At 37.6% G+C, this 21,406-nt stretch overlaps 1 protein-coding gene and 1 non-coding gene across 3 annotated transcripts in view; both read left to right on the forward strand.

Annotated features, from left to right (window-relative positions):
* The window catches only part of POLA1 (DNA polymerase alpha 1, catalytic subunit), a 204,000-nt gene that overhangs the window by 23,444 nt on the left and 159,150 nt on the right, over positions 1-21,406 (forward strand). For both annotated transcript variants that reach the window (XM_052794757.1, XM_052794758.1), the window contains exons 15-26: positions 2,062-2,219; positions 3,551-3,635; positions 4,475-4,536; positions 5,280-5,369; positions 6,992-7,108; positions 7,993-8,168; positions 8,585-8,714; positions 9,055-9,174; positions 10,264-10,360; positions 10,896-11,020; positions 12,857-13,006; positions 13,234-13,356. In XM_052794757.1, coding sequence (XP_052650717.1) covers positions 2,062-2,219; positions 3,551-3,635; positions 4,475-4,536; positions 5,280-5,369; positions 6,992-7,108; positions 7,993-8,168; positions 8,585-8,714; positions 9,055-9,174; positions 10,264-10,360; positions 10,896-11,020; positions 12,857-13,006; positions 13,234-13,356 — 1,433 coding nt within the window. The remainder of the gene's footprint in view (positions 1-2,061; positions 2,220-3,550; positions 3,636-4,474; positions 4,537-5,279; positions 5,370-6,991; positions 7,109-7,992; positions 8,169-8,584; positions 8,715-9,054; positions 9,175-10,263; positions 10,361-10,895; positions 11,021-12,856; positions 13,007-13,233; positions 13,357-21,406) is intronic.
* LOC128145337 (small Cajal body-specific RNA 24) lies at positions 10,616-10,746 on the forward strand. The gene has a single exon (XR_008236441.1). It is a non-coding gene; the product is annotated as a small Cajal body-specific RNA 24 (non-coding RNA).

Below are 21,406 nucleotides of genomic sequence, written 5' to 3' on the forward strand. Positions count from 1 at the left end.
AAAAGAGTCCAGAGCTGTTTTGTTCCTCATACCCAGTGTAACAGATGTTATGGCAATGATAACCAACAGTTCAGGCAGTATTCAATTTTACTTAATGCTAACATGTGCTATCTGCCCTTAGAATTACCTTGTCTGAGCTCAGATACTGATACCACACCAGAGTTAAATGGTAATCTAAGGGAGCTCTTTTTTCCCACACTCACATCTCCGTTACAAACTTCAGGTTCCAGAGGGAGTCTGTATCTTGATATCAGAATTGCTCATTTCAAGACTGTGGCATGCCCACTCTGTTGAAAACTGTCTATTAAGCTGGCTAGTTATATTTATGCAAATTTCTGTCGTTGTTGCACTGGATTTTGTGCCCCCAAACTGGGTCGTTGGGTTGGGTTTTTTGGGGTTTTGGGTGTGTGTTTTTGTTTGTTTGTGGGTATGTCTCTATAATCAAGGTTCTTGCTTTCTTGTGTAGCTTCCCTTCCACACTTCCCATAGAGGGTCTTAGGGATAAGAAGTACACCTGGAAGGTTTAGAATAGGCAAGTCTCAAACCATTTGATCAGACTTCTACAACTGCTTCAAAAACTGTCATTGCTATTTGTAATGAAGCTGTCTTTGCAGTTTAAGTATCAGTGCTAGATAGCAGCAGAGCTTTTCTAGAGCAGTGGTCTCCAAACTTGTTAGATCGTGCCCTCCCATCAGTAAAAAATTGAGCATGTCCCCCCTATATATAGGTATTTATTTATAAATTATATACTTGTACTAATATATTATGTACATTGTAAAATAAACTCAAAAATAGAAACTAAACAAGGATGAGGTATGTGAAATAAACACTTATTAAAGTATTTATTTTATTTATTAATGGTACAAAAAATATTTTCTTCCCATACCCCGATGGATTGTCTTATGCACCCCCTGGGGTGCAGGCACCCCACGTTGGAGACCACTGCTCTATAGAGTGCTAGTCAAAGCTCTGGGTGTTAAGATACTGGAAATCAAAGAAAAACAGGTGTTAAGTGATTGATTGCCTGTCTTCCTTTGGAGAGATCATCAGTGTTTTATAAATGAAAGTATTTTAGTCAGTTACCTGTTTGCATTTAGAGCAAGGATAATGAGAGAAGGTAAAATATGTGGGTTACCAGAGACGGGTCAAATAATTTTGCAGGGAGTAAGATAACTAAGTCTACCAATAGCTGTCTTCAAAAGGTTAATCCATCAGAAATGTAACCTCTGCTTGTTACTGTGTGTAGTGAGTAACCTCATCAGCATCTTTTGTGAATGATCACTTATTTTTTTAAAGCAAGTAAAGAATTACAGACAAAAAAAATTCTCAAATGATAATGGGTGGTGAACATGTCTTTTTTTTCTCTATCTATCTAATTTTTTAGCTCTTGTACACTTTATGTCTAAATAGCTTTCTGTGGTCTCTCTTACATTTTAGGATAGCTTATACTACCAGGGTAGGATGTCTTATGACATCCCCCATCGCCTTCTTTCCCTAATTGTGTTTCTGAAGGACTATATCTAAATGAATTAGTTATCTGGTGCATTTCAGTCAGTTATACATTCTTGTTCTCATTCGATCAAAATTCCTTTGATTAGCACCCCAGCTGCCTTTTCTGTAGCGTTTGAGAAAGCTCTGAGTATTCTTTCATTTCACTTGTATTAATTTAATTTTTATGAAGCCTTTGGACTGACTACAAGGTTAGATGCTAAGAGGTGGTATGTTAATTTAGGTGGAGTTATGCTCACTTAGCTTATACTTTTCTCTCCTATGACTCTGTATAAAGCTGCCTGAAGTATTTTTTTGCATTACACATCTTCCTGACCTCAATAAAAATCTTCCCTCTCTTCTTTGGTGTTAAGGAGCCCCTGGTGTGACTAGGCTTCTCACTGGGAAGTCAGGGCTCAGGGAGTTACCAAAAATCAGGCAGGATTAGTCTGGATCTTGGACTATCCCACAAAGGCAAAACATTAAGAGGATGTGCTGTGTGCTGCAGTGCCATTAGAGAAACCTTACCTGTGGTTCCCAGAAGAATGAAGGTGATTTTTGTTGTTTCCTCAGAGCTTTCAAATCAGTCAGTCAGCTGGTGTAAGGTGGAGGCTGTGGCCATGAAGCCTGGCTTGGTGAACGTGGTTAAAGATCTTTCTCCTCCTCCTCCTCTCGTGGTCATGTCCCTCAGCATGAAGACCACTCAGAACCCAAAGACTCACCAGAATGAGGTAAGTAATCTGCTCTTATTTGGGTTTGGTTTGGTTTTGTTCTTTGGAATATACTAAAAATTTTCTAAGGCTTGGAAGAACTTCATCTGATAAAACATATCTAAATGTATTTAGTGTTAAATAAACTTTCTGTGCTGCGGGCTTTTCAAAGAAATTTTTATTGGGGTCTCACCAGCATGAGAACTGTGGGTCCAAGGGGCCTGTTTGGTGAGAATATTTACTGTGGCAGTGGATCATATGTATTTTTTCAAGCCTTCTATTTTGTCTGTTGTGCATAATAGTTATAAATGAGGCTGTCCCAGAACAGCTGTTAATGGATTATTGTTATTTTTTTGGTAGAGCTAATCATAGGTTCTAGGTAAAATGACTGGGTTTTTCTGCTAATAAAACTCATTTTGAAATAGAATGAGAATTTGGTCTAAATCTTATAGCACCTACTATTCTGCTGTGAGATCTTTCCTTTTCTCAGAAAGGGGGAGAGATGTAGGTGGTCACTCTCAGTTGTGGACTGCAGACCACAACGTGTAGTTAGGCATGTTTTATCTGTTTTTTAACATAAGTCTCCCTGGCTTAGGAAGAGATTTAATATTCACTAATAGGATAGGATAGTTGTTTCTGGTTAAGTGAATGGAAGAAAAATTAGGCTGGCAAATTTTTCAAGCAGAATTAATCCTCTTGGTGAAATTTAAAATTTTGGGGGAAGGAGTATGGAAAATTCCTGGTTTCTAGCCAAGGTAATGAGACATATGCAAGGTACCAACAGGACTCTGCTTGCCAAGATGTTTCTAAAGCCTGTCTGCTTTGTCTTCTGTTTGGTTTTCCTGACCAGTGTCTGGGGAGCCCAGACATCGTGCCAGCATAGCAAGCAGAAGCATCAGTAAAGCTAATAGCTTCTGAACACTAAAACCTCTTGGCTTCTTGGCAGTCTTGACTGCTTGCTCAGGGGCAGCCCTTCTGGAGGCAAGGCTTCTCTGCATGTCTTGCCCTGCTTATATCTCCCCTGCACTTCATAGGGAATCTTTTAAATTGTGGGGTCTGTTCAGATTCAGAACAAAACTTGATAAAAGCAGTTTTCCAAAATGAATTATTTTTCCTCTCAAATTTCTAAGATAATCATTTAGAAGTAAGTTCTGCTTTATTTTACTTGAGATCAATTGATAACTTTTCTTCTTTTTAACTGTTTATAGTTGGAATTCATTTTAAAAAGATCTTTTGTAGAAGCAAGAGAAAAGAGATGAGGAAACTTTATTAAAAAAAAAAAGGAGGGAAGAAATGGATATTGATAGTAGTCATGTTTATGAAGTTGTGTGTTCTGTATCTCCTTGGTATAGATTGTGGCTGTTGCAGCTCTGATTCATCAGAAATTTCCTCTGGATAAGGCTCCACCTCAGCCTCTTTTTCAGACACACTTCTGTGGTATGTACTTGGAACAGTTTATGAGTAGAAAAATAATTCCTTCGGAGTTTTTCTTTTGTTGTTGTGTTTTTCGGTTGTGGTTTTGTTTGTTTTGGTGTGGGGTCTTGGTTTTGGGGTTTTTTTGGTGTGTGGGGTTTTTTCTTTTTTTTTCTTTTTTAACTTCATTCTGTCGCTCCACCAATAATGGCCTAGAATAAGTAAGTGACAAAGTTTCAACTCCCAGGCAGGCTTTTCTTCCTATTTTTAACTTCACTGGTTACTGACTTTTTATTGAAGACTTTATTGAAAAAAATATTATGATGTGAAGTAACTCTGCTCTGTACAGTTTCCTATCATTTTTATTAGTTTTACTTCATCATGTGTTCTCTTGCATTACTTTCTTCAACCGTTAATTTAGACCATTTATTTACTGTCACATAGTTATTTTTCAGTTCAGTTCTTCTGAACAGAATTTAAAAAATGTCACATTTATTTATAAACAAGTTTTCTTAGGAAAGAAAAAAATCTCTTGCAGCAGTGTCATTATAGTAAGATCAGCTAAACCTTGAGATTCAGACCCCAGTCAGAAGTGATGAAGAGTGTTGAATGCTGTGAGAGGAAGTTCTTTGGAAGCTGTGGACCATAGTTTTAATCTCCAATGATAGCCTCAAATATGACTGATTAAAATTGTTTAATACTTTACTAATTACTCAATTATCTTAAAGACAAGTACTCACATAAGGGTAGCTTTTTAGAATTAGAGGTTAGTTTTCCTTAGCTCCCTTTGTTGTGGATGGATGCTTACAGAGAGGGTACAATTAAGAACTTGTATGTAAGAACAAATATAACTTCTTTTGCAGTTGTTTCCAAACCGAACGATTGCATTTTTCCGTATGACTTCAAAGAAGCTATTAAAAAGAAGGTAATTTCATTTTGTTAGCTTTCTGATTGCAATACCTTTTAAAATATGAACTTCATGTTGCTTTGGGTAAGTTGTGTAAAAGAAATATTCAAAGGAATCACACGATTATTTCATTAGCTTTCTACTCTGCAAACCTAAATCCAGGTATTTAGTCTGTGTTGCTTGTAAAAACAGGTGTGTGCTCTGTGTGATTCAGTACTGCTGCTTGATGTGCTCATAAAATAGATGGAGTGTTAGACGAGAGTTGGAAAGGTTTTGCAAAGAAGCTAAAATTGTGATTCGTTTTCATTATACCTAACTATGTACTCATAGTAAACTGGGAGAATTTGTTTCTTCTTTCCTTGGAGAGTAAAGTCTGTCAAAATTTAGAAGGCATCCTTTCTAAAGGGCACTGGGAGACCTGACAGAATAATAAAGTAACCTATTTTTGTTTTTCTCTGTTTCTGTGTGATCTTAAGCTTGTGAGTGAAGGATGCACATGGAGCATTTTCCTGGTGTGCTTGATTATTAGGAGGCTCTTAAAAATATCACTAGACACCTGCATACAAAAGCAAAATGGAAAAAAGCCTCTGAGAAAAGCTTTCTATGTCTATGGGAGTGAGAACAAAAAGCCTTGAATTATAGAAGGAAAGGGAGAACTCTGTGGTGCTTTATTATTGTCTTGTAACTAGTAGGGGAGAGGAGATGCTGCCATTTTAAACTTATTGGGTCATTGAAATCAGGTGCTCTCTTGCTCCTTTTAGAATGCTAAAATAGAAATTGCTGCAACAGAGAGAACACTGCTGGGATTTTTTCTTGCGAAGATTCACAAAATTGACCCAGATGTTGTTGTGGTGAGTAGTTCTGAGACTTTGAGAGTTAAATTAAAGCATATTGTCAGTTGGTCAGCTTTGTTCTTTTTCTTTTGTCCCTTACAGGTTTTTTAATGTTTATCTTAGACTGCCTTATGAATTGAATTTGCTTATAAGACAGCAGGTATACTTTGATACAAAGATGATACAAAATTTTCCCTGACAGCATTTTATACATCCTATTATTTCCCATAATATCTGAAATAGGCAGTATTTCCATAGTACCCGAAACAAGTATTTTTTTTCTTTGCTCACAAAGACAAAACACAACAAAAAAACCCTTGTGATTTTCTAGAAAAATGGGAACTCCTGGTATACTTAAGAGTCTGTTTCAGTTCAGATGCTCATACAATTTGTGTCACCGTTTAGATTGTGTTTATGCTGTAAATCAAAATTACAACCTATACAAATCCATGGGATCTGAGCAAAGTTTTGTAATAAGCATTCTTATGTGTTCTACTGTATTGGCAGCTGAAGATTTATTATAATTACTAATTTTCTCTTTTTGTTATGTTTAATTAACGTACAGTCCTGACTTTAATGAAATCTTGAAGACAATTTGAGTTGGTTGTAAATCTGCTGTTGGATATATACAACTTGTTATTCTTCTGTAGGTAAATAAAAATAATTAAGTGGTGGGAATAGGATGAAATGAGTGGTCAGATTTCTGATGTTTTCAGCTCACTGTGGCTGGTATTCGGTATTTGCCCTACGAGCTGAGCTTCCTGGTGGTTATAGGAAGGAATCAGGGGAGACACTCTAGCCAGCGGTTTTAAATTGAAGATGCCAGTAATAGGGGTGTGCGAGCTCTGATCCTAAAACCAGCAGAGCCGTGTTAGCGCAGTTCTAATTTGCACCTGGTTTAATTAGTGCTGTTGAAAAACAAGCTATATCAATACAGGTAAGGCCCCTCTACTATGGCTGTAATGCTGCTGTTAAGAAGCTTCTTCTGTAGCACAGTATTGCACTACACAGATGTATCTGATACGGTGAACGTGCAATTCCTGGTGACTGGCTGGTCCGCATAGACTCGTGTTCATCAGGGTAGCATTTTGCTTTCAGCTGAGGTTACAGACCAGTGTCATCAATGTCCTTAGCATTGTTTAAACTTTGCAAGTGTTGCTGGAGTACTTTGATATGTAAATATTGGTTGCAAGGTCTTCCTGTCCAGATTTAACAGCTATGCCTGTTGTAGTATCAAAGGAAAAAAAATCCATTATTTTGATGTCAATACTGAGACTTTCATGGATGGAGAGAAAAAGGAGTTACTCATAGCTAAGTTTATATGCTGTATAAAGAATGTTGGGTTTTTTTCTAGAAAGCTTTAAATCTAATCTTTTGATATCAAAGCATTAAACTGAATCGTGTGTGCTCTGAGCCAGTTATAGAGCTGACTTTGGTATTCTGCTGAACAGCATTGTTAGTGTTAAGACTAATGAGTACTGTTGATGAACGTTCTCTTAGAAAGTGCTTTCTATGAGAGAGATAATGCCATCAATTAGCTGGAAAAAACCACAAAGGGCAAAGGAATACTGAGCCTGTGAAAGTAAGTCTTTCAATTTGCATTTGTTGTAACCTTTTTTTGTTATTTTTTCTGCTGCAAGGGTCATAATATTTATGGATTTGATCTGGAAGTGCTGCTTCAAAGAATTAATGTGTGCAAAGTCCCTCACTGGTCCAAGATAGGTCGACTGAGGAGGTCCAATATGCCAAAGCTTGGGGTAATAAGATTGCTCAAGTCTTTTAATCCCCTTTATGTTGCATATGATTAAAAATGAATTAATTTTGCTGAGGAATTGTAAATGTGACACTGATGTATTTTGACTGTTGGTCATGCTGAATTTCATGTGTCCCAGATCAGAAATGATGAGTGTTTGTATGACTTTTATTACAGTAATAAGCTAAACTAATTTTCAAGTTAGGCTAATTTAGTTTACATATCTCAACTAGATGATGGTAATGACAGATTAATTGCAATAGTCTTTACTGTAACAGTCTTTGTCTGCTATAACTGTAAAATGAGAAAATGTAATTTGGATTGATTGGTGAATCATCCCATAGAGAGCTGCGAAGTTAATAATTCTGTAGTTCTTAGTATGTATTTGTTCAGAAGACAACGTGTGAGGCTTGGAGTATTGAAGTGCTGAATGTGGCTGTGCTCTTGCTTGTTCCTGTCCTTCCTAGAGGCCAAGATGAGTATTTGTGTGTGGTTTGTTCTGTGACTTCTTTGTCCTGCTGTTAGTACAAAAATATCCTTGGAGGAAAAGCAAAATCCACACCCATGTTCTTGATGGGACTATTCTATTTATTGAAGAAAAAAAAAAAAGCATGACAGTTTAAGAATTAAGATCTAACTATTAATGAGAGTTAAGTATCTACTTCTTAATATCTACATACACTGAAAGATACCATGGATTCCTTTAGGGCATAGTTATAAAGCTTGAGTATGAGTGGTATTTAGTAGACTATTTAGACTATTAGAGTATTTGGTGACCCAATGACTTTACTGAGTCCTAGATGCTTATATTTTGGATAGATGTTCTTTGTTAATGTTTGTATATTTCATTTTGTTTGGGTTTTTCTCTCCTTGTTTGATATGGTTAAGGGTCGAGGAGGGTTTGCTGAAAGGAATGCTGCCTGTGGTCGAATGATCTGTGATGTAGAAATTTCTGCTAAAGAATTAATTCGCTGCAAAAGTTACCATTTGCCTGAACTGGTCCGTCAGGTTTTGAAAACAGAGAGGATAACAATTCTACCAGAGGAAACTCGAAATATGTACAGGTATGTTGCTGATTCACGTTTTTAATCCTTCACTGGAAGGTAGGGGAGCTAGTTTCCCGCTACACAATTTCATGATTGCTTATTTGATTTGTCATGGAGATGCTGACTTAGCATACTGGTATTTGAAAAGTAAAATATTATCTTAACAGTATTTTATAATGTTTCAAGCTACTCATAGGTGGTGGCTTATTACGTGTGAAGCAAATTGATTTGTCAGAGCATTGGTTTAGATACACTAATAGGATATGCAAGCTTGAGGTTTGGAGGGTTTTTTCAATTAAAAGAGCTTGCTATGTAATTTAGCACTGGTGTGCTACAGATACCACGTGCTCCATAGAGCATGTAGGTCTAAACTACTAGAGAGTACAAAAGGAGGCTGATTTTACTTTACTAGGCCATCCCTCTTCTTTTCCCAGTGATTCTCCTCGCTTAATGTTCATGCTGGAAAACACCTGGACAGATGCCAGATTCATTCTCCAGATCATGTGTGAGCTGAATGTTCTGCCACTGGCCCTTCAAATAACAAACATCTCTGGGAATGTCATGGTACATTTTTACTACTTCCCCCCGCCTCGCATTGTCCCACAAAAACAGTTCCGTGTTTTCTGTGTTTGAATTGCTAGTTTTAATTTGTAAACACTAATTGAGAATATATGATGCTGTAAATTTTTTGCCGTGACAGGTGTGAGAGTTTGACGATCTGGTCAAGTAATAATGTAAAACTTCCATAAAAATATCACATTTGAGTTTTGTGCATGGTGATGATACAGAATAATAGTAATGCTAGGTGAACTTACAAATAGTTGAAGGATGTGACTTAGTCTCTTTTTGTATTTCAGTGTTTTCTATGCTCTGCTTTGAATTCTTTTTTTGCCTCTCTCTATAGTCAAGGACAATGATGGGTGGACGATCTGAACGTAATGAGTTCTTGCTGCTTCATGCATTTCATGAAAAAGACTACATAGTGCCGGACAAACAAGTTTTTAAAAAGCCTCCGCAGAAGCTGGTGGGTCCAGTTTTTCCAAGAATTTTTATTAAAAAGAAAAAAAACCCAAAACCTCTTTTGTGTATTACTGTTCTGTGAGAGCACAGAAAACCCAAACATAGCCAGTTTTAGATAGAACTTAATGTTACAGCTTATGCTTAGTTCAAAATATTTTTTTTGTTGGGTTGATAATGGAGAAATGTATGGTTTAAAGGGACAGTGTAACACCTTTTCCATTGTATCACAGATCTATGGAAACTCAGATGCTCTTTTAGCTTAAAATTGAAATCAGCTAAGTACTTGGCTGTGTAGGGAAATAGTAAAGAAGATAGTCTGCATTGCTTAATAGATGCACATTTGCCATACAATTATTTTGCTAATGAACAGTATTTCAAGTATAATTTGTAAGGTGGGTGATTCGAGAATATGGGTAAAATATCCAAGGGTTTTAAAAAAAAAAATATTCCTTTGGATAATACCAGTGTAAATGTATTTTTAGAAACATCCATATGTTTGTTAGTAAACAAATTAAAATTTGAGAATGTATTTGTATTTCACTATATTTTGCTTTTTAGTTTTACTTCTAAATAAGTTCAACAGCAAATTCCAAAACAGTAAGTTCTGTTGATTGTATTGTTGCATCCAAGCAGGGCTGGAATTTTAAGTGATTCAGAATAGCATTGGACAACTGGGAGAAAAATTCTTACTACAACAAAAGAAATAGCAAAATACTCTTTAGGTCAGTAATAATGTTTTTAGTTGGGCAGTAATATTTCTGGGTCATGAGTTGATTTTTTTTTTTTTTCCTAGTCTTGACTTTTACAGCCATCCAGAAAATGCTTACTAGTGCTGTGTTGAATGAGACAGTTCCTTAAGGTCTTTGTAATCTCTTGTTAGCAGTTTGTTCCTATAGGAGTTGGTTTGAATGCTGTTTTGACATGTAGAGAGCTTTAATAAGGATCATGATAAAAACGCCATGTTTTGCATGTATTTTAAAAGGAACTCTGTGCACTGGCTCCCAATTTCATATTTGATTTGCCAAAAATAACTCCTCCAACAGTACAGAAATCTTGGAGACTAGATAATGACTTTTTTAAATGCCAAATGTAGGTGGATGAAGATGAAGATTTTGAAGATCAGAATAAATCAAAGATAGGGAAAAAGAAAGCAGCATATGCTGGGGGCTTAGTCTTGGATCCCAAAGTCGGTAAGATGTTGCAATTTTCTTTCTTCTATGAAGTTAGAGACAGGTAGGTTATATTAATTCAGATTGCAATGAGCACCATCTGTGTGTCTTGTGGGAGTTTGGTGTGGTGGCTTGGGGGAGGGGTTGTTGCATACAAGAAAATTCCCAACATTGATTGTGGAATTACTTGTTATTGGGACGGTTTTTTCTTAACTTTTTGAGAAGATTAATGTCTTGCGAGGAATTAGGACTGTATATCTGTGTATAATTTTCTAATGGACACGTAAGTTTTCTTTCAGTTTCTCCTCTATGTGGGGAAAACTGTACAAGTGTCCTATAGTAACACAGAAGCTATCTGTTCAACTCTGATGAGTTAATGGGGTTGGATCGTTCCACTTCTGACAGCTTTCTATAATAGGTAGTGGTGCATCTCAACAGCTACTTTAAGGCAGGTGTGGTACAATGTATTACTGTCACTTAAATATTAATTGTGGAGTTGGATTAAGTCCTTAGGGAGACTGAGTAATTATGACTTTTGTTTTAAACTCTGTTTTAGGTTTTTATGACAAGTTTATTTTGCTTCTCGACTTCAACAGCTTGTACCCATCGATTATCCAGGAGTTTAACATCTGCTTTACCACAGTGCAGCGACTGTCATCAGAAGCACAGAAAAGGGCAGAGGTTTGTGTGCTTTAACTTGTGACTTAAGTTACACCATCTTAATTTCAGTGTGTTTTCTGTAAATCAGCTTTTTAAGAAACTGTTCTTTTTCACTGTTTATTGGGGGTTTTTTTCCCCCTCTCACACTTAAAAAAAGTGATTCTTGTTTAGAGATGCATTACAGAAAGTTTTGGTTTGGGCCTTTTTGAATATTTTGTGTCTGTCATCTTCCTTTCAGTAATACGCTTCTAGAATCTTGGTAAGTTCTCTCCCATCTAAATAAAATCTTGGTATCCTCATGAAACAAGATTTTCAATGAGGCTCTGTTGGCCCTTTTCAGCCCCAGGTCCTCCTAGCAATTTCTGAGCCTCTTGACCAATTTCATCCTAACTTGGTAGAGGCTTCCTAAAGTTAGGTTGCCACAGAATTAATGCAAACATACCTGAATGAGGGAGACACAAGTCTCATGCTTCTGCCTGGAGGAAAGAATGCAATATGAGCTCAATCCTTATTAGACATCAGGAAAACCATGTGTGTGCCTTGGGGGTGTGTGTCAGGGAGTGATACTGTGATTATGTCAGTTGCGGGACCAGCTTCACGGAAATTTCACGCTCTTTAATACAGCATTGAACTGTATTAAACACAACTGAAAAAATTCCCGAAGGTGTGGTTCCACATACTGTTTTCTCAGCAGCTGTGTTGGCCATGGCTTATCCATGGCTGCTTATTCTCATTTCCTCAGCTGTGCTGGCACAGTTGTTGGAGCTGTGCTGTAAACTGCAGTAGTGAGCTGGTCAGGTCTAAAGGTTAAGCCTGAGGATTTATTTTCAACTGGTATCAGCTCACAGGTTGAAATTAGTGTGTTGTGCATAAGTAGTTATGGGACATAGTTAGTCCCATAACAACTAAAATATCAGTGCCATAGCAGAAACGGGGGAAAAAAGTATGTGGAACTCTGTCAGTAAGTTCCTTCAAACTCTCTGTGGATTTACCCTGCTTTCTTAAATGTGCTTTAAACAGAAGCAGCTCATTTTGATTTCTAGCATGGTATGATATTTAATCAGGTTTTGGTGTAATTTCTTGTTATGGTTCTTCCCAGACTGCTTTACTAAACTTGCCAACCTCATAGTATCTCTATTGCCCTTTCTTTCTGTATTTCTGTCTCTTTCATTGTGCTTGAAATTTCTTTCCATTTTTGCTAGGCAACCATTTCTTCAGTTATGCTAATAAGAAGAATGTGGGCTTTCTGTTTGGTTGTTGTTTTGCTATAACCAAGAGTTGCTTGGGGTGGAGTTTTCATTCTGTTGTTACTGTCTATTTCTCTTTGGTCAGTTATCTTATTCAAAGTATCAGTTCCACAGAGCGTGTGCTCCATTTTATAGTTCTGAACACCAAATGTGATAATAAAAAAAGGATGGAATTTTTCAGCATGGGGAGAATTGCTTGTGTGTGTGCTTTTCTTTCTATTTTTCTATCTATCTATATATACCTAAGAATGAGAGTGTGTGTGTGTTTTATTTATCTGGATTTATATATACACACACATATATAATATATAAAACACACACACATTGGGGAAAAAAAAAAAAATCTTCGTGCTACTGGTCCATGTGTCTCTTGGGTTTCTCCCAGACAGAGAAAGGCTTAGTCCCTGTCCCCCAGCGGGGACTAAGTAATATAGTTAAATACCACAAAAAGCTTCTCATGCTGCTTGTTCTGAACTGTGCTTTGGGCGCTCTGCAGCAGTAGATATAAGCTGTGTGATTTTGGTTTTTTTTCCCCAAGCTTTTCACTTAACACATTAAACACTAATATTTAAGCAAAAAAAAATGATAAGCAGTGGTGATCATTTGACAGGTTGAAGAAGAGGAAGAAATTCCAGAGCTTCCGGACCCATCTCTGGAAATGGGAGTTTTGCCTAAAGAAATCAGGAAACTGGTGGAGAGAAGGCGCCAAGTTAAGCAGCTAATGAAACAGCCAGATTTAAATCCTGACCTTTATTTACAGGTGTGTTTTATAGAACTCCTTTGATTTTCCTTCCACTCCCCTTAAGTGCCCTGATCAGCCTTGCAGAATAGGGATGATTAGTAGTGAGCACTGATTGTAATGTGCTTTACTTTCAGCCCATCATTGCTGCAGACTATATAAAAAGCTGTGAATGTAATTGTGAACATTGAGTTTTGTTCTCTGTTGCCTATGGTTGTACCATTTTTGTTGGTTATGTTTCTTTTCAGTATGATATCAGACAGAAAGCTTTGAAACTCACCGCTAACAGTATGTATGGCTGCCTGGGATTTTCCTACAGCAGATTCTATGCCAAGCCTTTGGCTGCTTTGGTGACACATAAAGGGAGAGAGGTAAGTCATTAAAGAGGTTACACACACATGTAAAAAGGGTGAATTTAAGCCACCTAGTTTTTCATTGAATAGGAGAATGGTCTTGTTTTCAAACCTGCTTTTGGTTTCAGAAACGTAGTTTTTATCTTTCTTGTACTGCAGATGTTGGAAAAAAAAAAATGAAACTGGTGTCTAGAAAAGAATCAGATAAATGTGTCAAAGTACAAGTCGAAGCTCTAGCTAGAGCCTTATTTTAAATTAAACTGCTTAGTTTCAATGGACCAGATTATGGTGACAAATCAAGGCTGCTTTCACATTTTCCATGAATTTACAGTTCTGCTTGATGGATTAGTCTTTGAGTCAGTGGTATGCTTCAGCTTTAGATGAGCTTGTCTTTGGCCAGTCTGTCCTGTGCCCTGGTATGCTGAGTTCCTAAAACCCTCAAGTTTGTGACAGGGCTAATTAATCACATGGTGACAATGGATTATGTATCGGGGCCTTATTTTCAGAAACTGTTTGTTTGTTCTGTAAAATGAAGCTTTGCATTAGCTTCAAGAGGCCAGATTTTATTTTAAGAGTTGCTCTTAACTTTATAGGCAAAAATACTCTTGCTGTTGATTAGGATGACAGCTGAATACAGATCACATCAGTTTGGTCTCAGTGGGAAAAATAATCATTAAAGATCCAAAATGTACCACTGATATACAGTGTCTTAAAACACATTTTTTCATTATGCTTCATAGTAGTTCTTTATAGAAGAGAATACCAAGCAGGAATCTGCAAAGATGCCAGGAACAGACATGACAGGATGGCTGGTCAACCTTTTAGTTGAGCAGGGAGATGGATGAATTCATGTCTATGTTCACAGGCTCATACTGCCTGTGACGTGAGGGCACAGCTCTCCTTGCTGTGGACTACCCGATGTGCTGAAGGTCCATTTACAACCCCCAACTGATGTGCATAGGGGCATTGTGTTTCTGATAACACATCCTTGTTTGTAAAAGTCTTCCTATCTAAATAGTTCTCTAGAGATAACCCTACATTTGCTGTCCTCCCAATTGATGTAACCAGTATGTTTAACCTTACACGCATGTTTAACTAGGAATAATTTCCAGGTTTGATAACTGCAAATGCGCTATGCATCCATGTGAATTCAAAAGTTGTTTTCTTTAAGGAAGTGGTATCTTTGTTGTTGTAAGATTCTGATGTATTTATCTATCAGGTTGGTATGCAAAGCATTTGAGTATCATAGCTTTATATCTTCTAGTAGTATTTTATGAGTCATGAATTTGACTGCTTGGGTTTTTTTATGATCTCCATTAGTCATATGGAGCACCTGTCACAAACTGGGTATTGTATGGATTCTTGGGCTTTTGGCCTCTGTTAAGGGAGGAACATACTTTTTGTTTGCACATACAGTTTATTCTCAGTTTTCTGTGACTTAGCAGTTATGAGATAATGGTGCATGAAATTTTGGTGTTCCTGCGTTATGTTCCACAGTGATGGTGGAATGGGAAAATCCTAAATAGGTGGTATAGGATGTGCTAGGGAGCACTTTGAGACACTTTCTCTTACATAGTTGATTTTTGTTTGGAAAGGATTTCTTACCTCTTAAATTCTGGTTGTGCTAGACCTGGGCTTGCTTCTGCCAAGCCTTTGCACACATTTGAATGTCCAGTTTTGTAGTTGCTCTGAGTTTGGGGAAAAACTTAACGCTGTGGCACAGTGTTGCCTGAAAGTGTGTTGTACCCAGTGCCGGTCTAGAAGTTCCTCTGTGAAACAGGGCTGCTGGGAGCACAGCAGAGATGCCAGCCAAAGTCTGTGGGAGCCGGTCTGCATCTGGCAGCACTAGTGCTGAGCTCAGTGGGGCACTACTGTCTTGGTAAGTCTTCTCTGTGCAATACAGCACCTCCTGTAGAGCTAAAACTATCTTTTTTTTTCCCATTCTTTGAGGTAGATTAGTATTCATTACTCTGGATACTGTGGAAATAACAAACTTTTGAAAATTTGAGAATTTTTCAGGATGACCTGTCATTTTGTGCTTCTGTGTATGATATATTCTGATTAAATACACTGTATATGTTCTCTTCTGCAGAGCATTTTTAGGTAGGTAGTAAATAAACACGTACAGCTTTATTAGTTCCTTATTTCCTGAGTAGTAGTTTTTGCCATAAAAGATGACACAAGAGGACACCTTAGTTTTCTGGGTTTTTTTAAGTTGAAATATTTAATCGGGAGAAATACTACTTTAAAATTTTATATTAGTCTTTCTATTCATAGGTTTCCTCTTACCACTAATGCTAATATAAAAGAGGTGAACGTTTAGTATTAGGAGATTTGGATTCTCTCTATGCAAAGGTTAATTAAAAAATAACTATTATGGAAAAATGTGCTTAGTCTAAATTTAAATGGCCTTTTCTGATGATCAGTAATTGATACCTTTTTTTTCTTTAAACTGTTGCAGAGAGGACCTGAGTAAACGCAGGTAGGCTTGTAGATGTCTAAGTGAGAAAAATACTGTGTGGGATGAAAACTGAACTTAATATTTGCACTAACACAATTACAGTTCAATTGTAAGTCTTAGCAGAATAATTGAAAGTGGGAAATAGATATTTCAAGTTGAAGTTCTTGAAGCTCATCGTAGCATTCAGTTTTGACGTAGCTGAGAGAATGAGTTTTGATGACTTTTTAAATTGCTGCTTTCTAATTGTGTGACTGAAGACCCTTTCACTGAAGCTGTAGGAAGACTGAGTACTGCAAGCATCTGATGCCGAGTGCTTTGTACTACCTCTCGTGGACTGTAACTTCTCTTTGTGCTTTGGCGATGCCAATGCACCAGAAGTCGTGGAGCTGCCATGGGGTTCCTTACAGTGACTAAAAATTCTTGTAATTACACATTGCCATTTTTAAAACTTGCTTATAACTATGCTAGTGTTTGACATGTCCACTTCATTTTGATGGCAGAAGTATTAAATATGCTGTGGAAAGGCCATTTCTAAAGCCCGATCACAGTGCTAGGACAGAGTGTAATCCATAAGAGTTTAGTTCTCTTCAGTCAGCCTTGGCGAGATAGGAGCTAGTGCTCGACCTTTATTTACCTTAAGACATGCAGCAGAAATGTAGCAAAGCCTTACAACTCTGGCCATATGTAGGCTGGATCCCACAGAGAGGTTAGCGTGTGGGATTGCAGTGAACGAGGTGTAATTTACGTGGAGAGTGGAGTAATGGTAGTGAGTTTTCACTAGATGGCGATAGAGACCTTGAGATCATTAATCAATTAAGACTTTCATTTTTGTCACCAAGTGTTTTAAACGTTGACTATCAGGTTTTTCAAACGGGTCCTCCTTGTTTATTTTTTTCAGTTGTGGGTCATCTCTAGCAGGGAAGGTGGGGCATATCGGTGTGAATTTGTCAGAATTTAGTGTATTGTACGTTATAGGTAGACTGGTTAAGTTTCGGTGTATTTTGGAAGTAAAAAAATGGGCAAAAATTTGGGGTGGGAGGAATTTAAAACTGTAGCTCAGATCTGTTTGACCTTTTTGGAAAATGTAAATGTTTTCCTGTTTTCATCATTAGAAATGCATCGGTTCCTGTTCTTACAACAAATTAAAAAAGAATTCTTTCTGCATTTGCAATCCAAATATTACATTATTGATCTGGAATGTGTGAGAAGGATTCCTGGACCTTCTCCCCAACCCCACCATGTTACTAAGCGTTTGCCTGGACATTGCTCTTGTTGTAACTACGGCAGTTGCTTGCATGGAAAAGTAATAGGAAAATATTTAATATATTTTTAGCTGTCCTTTAATGTAATTTAGCAACTGGAAACAAGATGAGTCGGTGTTGTACAACTGGCCAGCTCTGCACTAGCAGGCAGTGTAAGGTCATGCCTTTCTGCCTCTTCAAAGGACAAGTCTTTTGATGAAGTGTCAGTTGTCTGATTTCCCAAACGCAGGATGCCCTCTGCTGCAGGATTTTTCCTACAGGACAGCAAAGTTGTTGAGAGAATTTTATCTGTAGGCAGCTTGGTTGCTAATGGCTGCCACTCAAAGCTGAGGCCTTTTCCAGGTACTTGCTTTTTTCCACGTTGTTTTTCATTGTTGCGTATTTTTGCCCAAGCAGCTAGAAAACTTGCCTTTGAAAGGAAAATAACACATTTGCTGTTTTCAGCAGTACTAACAGGTAGATCTAGTGTTATAGTATGCAAAATAAGAGGGGGAAAGAGGCAATTGGGTTAATTCCAACTTTCTCATTCAGATCCTTTAGATACATTCTCAATTAATAATTAGTTTAAGGCCGTGGCAGTCAAAAGGAAAGAATAAAAGCATGTTATTGCTGCAGTCTGGGAAAAGAATGGATGAGGGAGGAGAAAGATGAAGTGGAGAAAGATGAGCTCATTTTAAAAAAATTAAGCAAGGGTAGGTAAGCAGGTTAATGGCCGTCTGTTGCAATTGTCTTCTGTAAAGAAATCCAGGCATCTCTTTTCTTGCAATTTTTTTTTTTTTAAGGTCTTGTTCATCCAGGGAAATCGATCATCATCTACTTTCTCTTAATTGCACCTGAAGCATTGGTTGTACAGTCTACAAGAGCTGGCATGTGAATGGGGCAGTTGTCAGACTCCTGGTTTCTTCCATGTTGTAGTATGGGAGAAAGGGGATTGTTAAAAGAGGGAAAGGAGCCCCCTAAAGTCTCATAGAAGCATGCTGTCTATGTTTAGGCAGGGAATACAACATCAATGTAACATTTTTGGAAGACATGGAACTTGATGGCAAAGGCTAGGCAAAGAGTTTCTTAATTGCTTTTAAATATAAAAATGGCAAACTGAAATCTTAAGAGAAATAGTGCTAAATTGTTTCAGTGTTCCTAAATGGAAACTCTTGGGGTCAAACCAGTTGTCACTGTTGTTAAATTTATCATTATGTATGCAATTGTGAGCTAGTGAAAAAGCTATGTACGTTACTCTGCATGCTAATATCCAAAATGAGTTAGAATAGACATTTCAAAGGAGAGACTGCTTACAGTCTGAAAATGCGAACTGAGTACCAAGTAGTAGAAAAATTATGGAACATCTTAACATTCATTGAAATGAAATATTATTATTGTTAGTCAAGTGCATGAGATGACATCTGGTCTGATAAAGACTTTTGCATCTCCAAGAAGAGGAAATGAAACATTTCAATTAAGAAGAATGGCCAGAATATTTTGGGTGAGGAGGAAATCAGTCTGGAGGGAAAAAATGTATTTTATTTTATTTTGTGTGGTGTGGTTTTTTTTTTTCCACTGGACAGAAAGGTTTTATTTAATGGATATTCACCGAGAAATGTTTAGGAAGATTGATCAGATTTGGATTGATTGTACAGCAAGTCAGATGAATAGAGATACTTTCTTTTTTGTGACTGCTTATTTTAAGATTGTGCTATCACAAGAGGTGTGGTGCCTCTCACTTTCTGACTACTGATTTCCATGGATAGGTTATAGCAATTGCACGGCCCCATGGTGAGTTGGATCAGCCTGGTGATCTGAGTTGAAAACTAAGTCTAGAGGAAAACCAAATTGATTTCTGTTGGATCAATGACTCAGTGACTCACTGCATGCTCTTAGAGCTGGTAGAAAGTGGGGGCAGACCCAGTATGAGATATAAGGGGTCAGGCATGACCAGCCTTTTTTCAGCTCACACCCGACTGTGAAACTGTAGGGTTAATATTACTAGGACGAACACGTGGGGGTTTTGTTTGGTTGTTGTTTTCCTTCTCCTGTACTTCTGTGTTTTCTTATGGTTACTTATCTTGTATTTTGTTCCTGTCTTGCCAAAAGACACAGATTTTGCTTGAGTCTTATCTTAACCTGGCTGACTAGGTAACAACAAGGTATTCCTCACCCAAAATTCTGGTAAAACTGAAAACCAGGGTACTGGGAGACCTTAAAGAGCAAGGTCTCTGGCACATTCTCCATATTTGAAATGTAACAGTATGGCCCCTTGTAGAAGTCATATGTGTTGGGTAGAGAGGGCTGATACCTCAGGATCAGGAGAGGTAGAGCTGTCTCTCGATATCCCGTGGTAACAGGAAAGACTCTCAGGTGTGCAGTAAAAGGTTGGAGAATGCACTTGAATCCTGCAACCCCCAAAGTTTGCCATGCTTCAGCTTTAGAATAACTGAAGAAATCCTTTAATCCTATCTAGAATACTGTAGGGATTATGGGATTCACAAGATGGAGATCCTTTCATGGTTCTCTTCTTCAGATACTGGCATAGACATGTCTCATAAAAGGGAGATACAGAAGCACAGGAGCTTCACCATGAAGGTGAGAGCTTTTGCAACATCACAACACCATTTATAAACGGCTTAGGTTCTGTTTTCAAACAAATTAATTTTTCAATACCCACTATTAAGGTTGGAAGAATACCAATGCTAACTGCTGTCTTACTGTTTTTCTCCAGCCTGTGTATTTGTTAGCACTACAAGTCTTTGCAGTTTGCATTTTCTTAGTTCATTAGTAGCTTGCCATAAAATATTTTGGGTTTTGAGACTTAACAGAAGTTGTTCTTCAGGGTGTTATTGCCTCACTCATTTGCGTCATGCATTTATCTTAAATTGGATGTTGGCCTGTTCTAGAAACCATGGGTTTGTCTACCTAGATGGTAATAAAGTTTTCAAAATAAGAGACTTCAAATTAGGGGTTAAAAATAATTTTCCTTTTCAAGCACTATTCCTAAGAGTATAGAAAAATGATCTAACTGAAGTGTCTGTCTCCCACGAGACTTAAATAAATATTCATACTGTCCTTCAAAGGTACGACACCTTGATCTCATAATCAAAAAGTTTCATGTATTTCCTGGGACTGTTGCCCACTGTGCAAAAGCTTGCTGTTGCACAACAGACTGTGTTAGAAGCTTTTTGCTCCATCCACAATTAATGATCTATTCTTTATCCTCTTGGATGAATACTCATTTGAGCCTACTGGATCTGCTGTTTCCAGGTAATGATTTAAGGGTGGTGGTGATCCTACTCTGACATATAGGGAGAGGCTGAGAGCTGGGTTTCTTCAGTCTGGAGAAAAAAAAGCTTAAGAATGGAATTGGTTGTGGTCTTCAACAACCTGATGGGGGCTATCAGAAAGAAGTCAGACTCTTTGCAGAGATGCGTAGCCTTGCACCAGGCAGGAGGTTGGGTTAGATGATGTCCAGAGATTCCTTCGAACCAAAATTGTTTTATGACCATCAGTTTAGAATTTCCTTTAGTTCACACTCAGATTTATCACTAAGGTCAGCTAGATCCAACAGATGCAAGAGTGGCAACTTGCCATTTGAATTGAAGAAAACTAGAAGAATGAAGACATTTCAGCATTGATACTTGTCTTACCAGGCTGTTTTGGTTTCAAAGCTTAAAAAAAAAACCAAAAAAAAAGAAAAACAAAACAACTTTGCCCTGAGTACTTCAGTTGCAGGTTTTGCTGTATAGATCAGGTCGTGTGGTTTCTTGCATGTATGTCCTTTCACTGGGCCTGTGCCAAGATTCATTGGCTTAATTTAGAAGATATGCATGAACAGCTTATGCTATTTTCAGCATTGAAATGCACTTAGGAGACAGATGAAACAGTTTGTTCGAGACCTTTATTTATCTGTGGAAGGTGGACTGTCTCTACTGCAGGTACAATACCTTGTAAGGCTATAGGAGATCTTGGTGGGCAACATCGAGAATTCTGCTTCGGACAAAGGATTCTTGAGAAGTAGGTGTAGTTTAATGAGCTGGGGCATACCTGATGCAGATCTTTTAATGTAAACAAGCAATGTTAGAAGTAAGGAAACCTGTAAGTCAGGCATCTAGCCTAAGCTAATTTGTTCAGACTTCCTTTGTAGTAGAAAGAGGACAGTGTCAAAGCTGGATGAAATAAATCCCCACAAATTTTAGAGCATGATAGGTGATTGAAAGGCATGTGGAAGCTTAATTTATGCTTGCTCTGTCTGCTTTCCTTCCAGTGGTTATGCATAATGCAATGCAGGAGATGTTGCTGGTGGTAGGGTTGTCTTTAGCTTCAGGCTATGCCCTCTATCAAACTTACTGGGTAAGGT

Source organism: Harpia harpyja, chromosome 8 (assembly GCF_026419915.1).
Source record: "Harpia harpyja isolate bHarHar1 chromosome 8, bHarHar1 primary haplotype, whole genome shotgun sequence".
NCBI classification, from domain to species: domain Eukaryota; kingdom Metazoa; phylum Chordata; class Aves; order Accipitriformes; family Accipitridae; genus Harpia; species Harpia harpyja.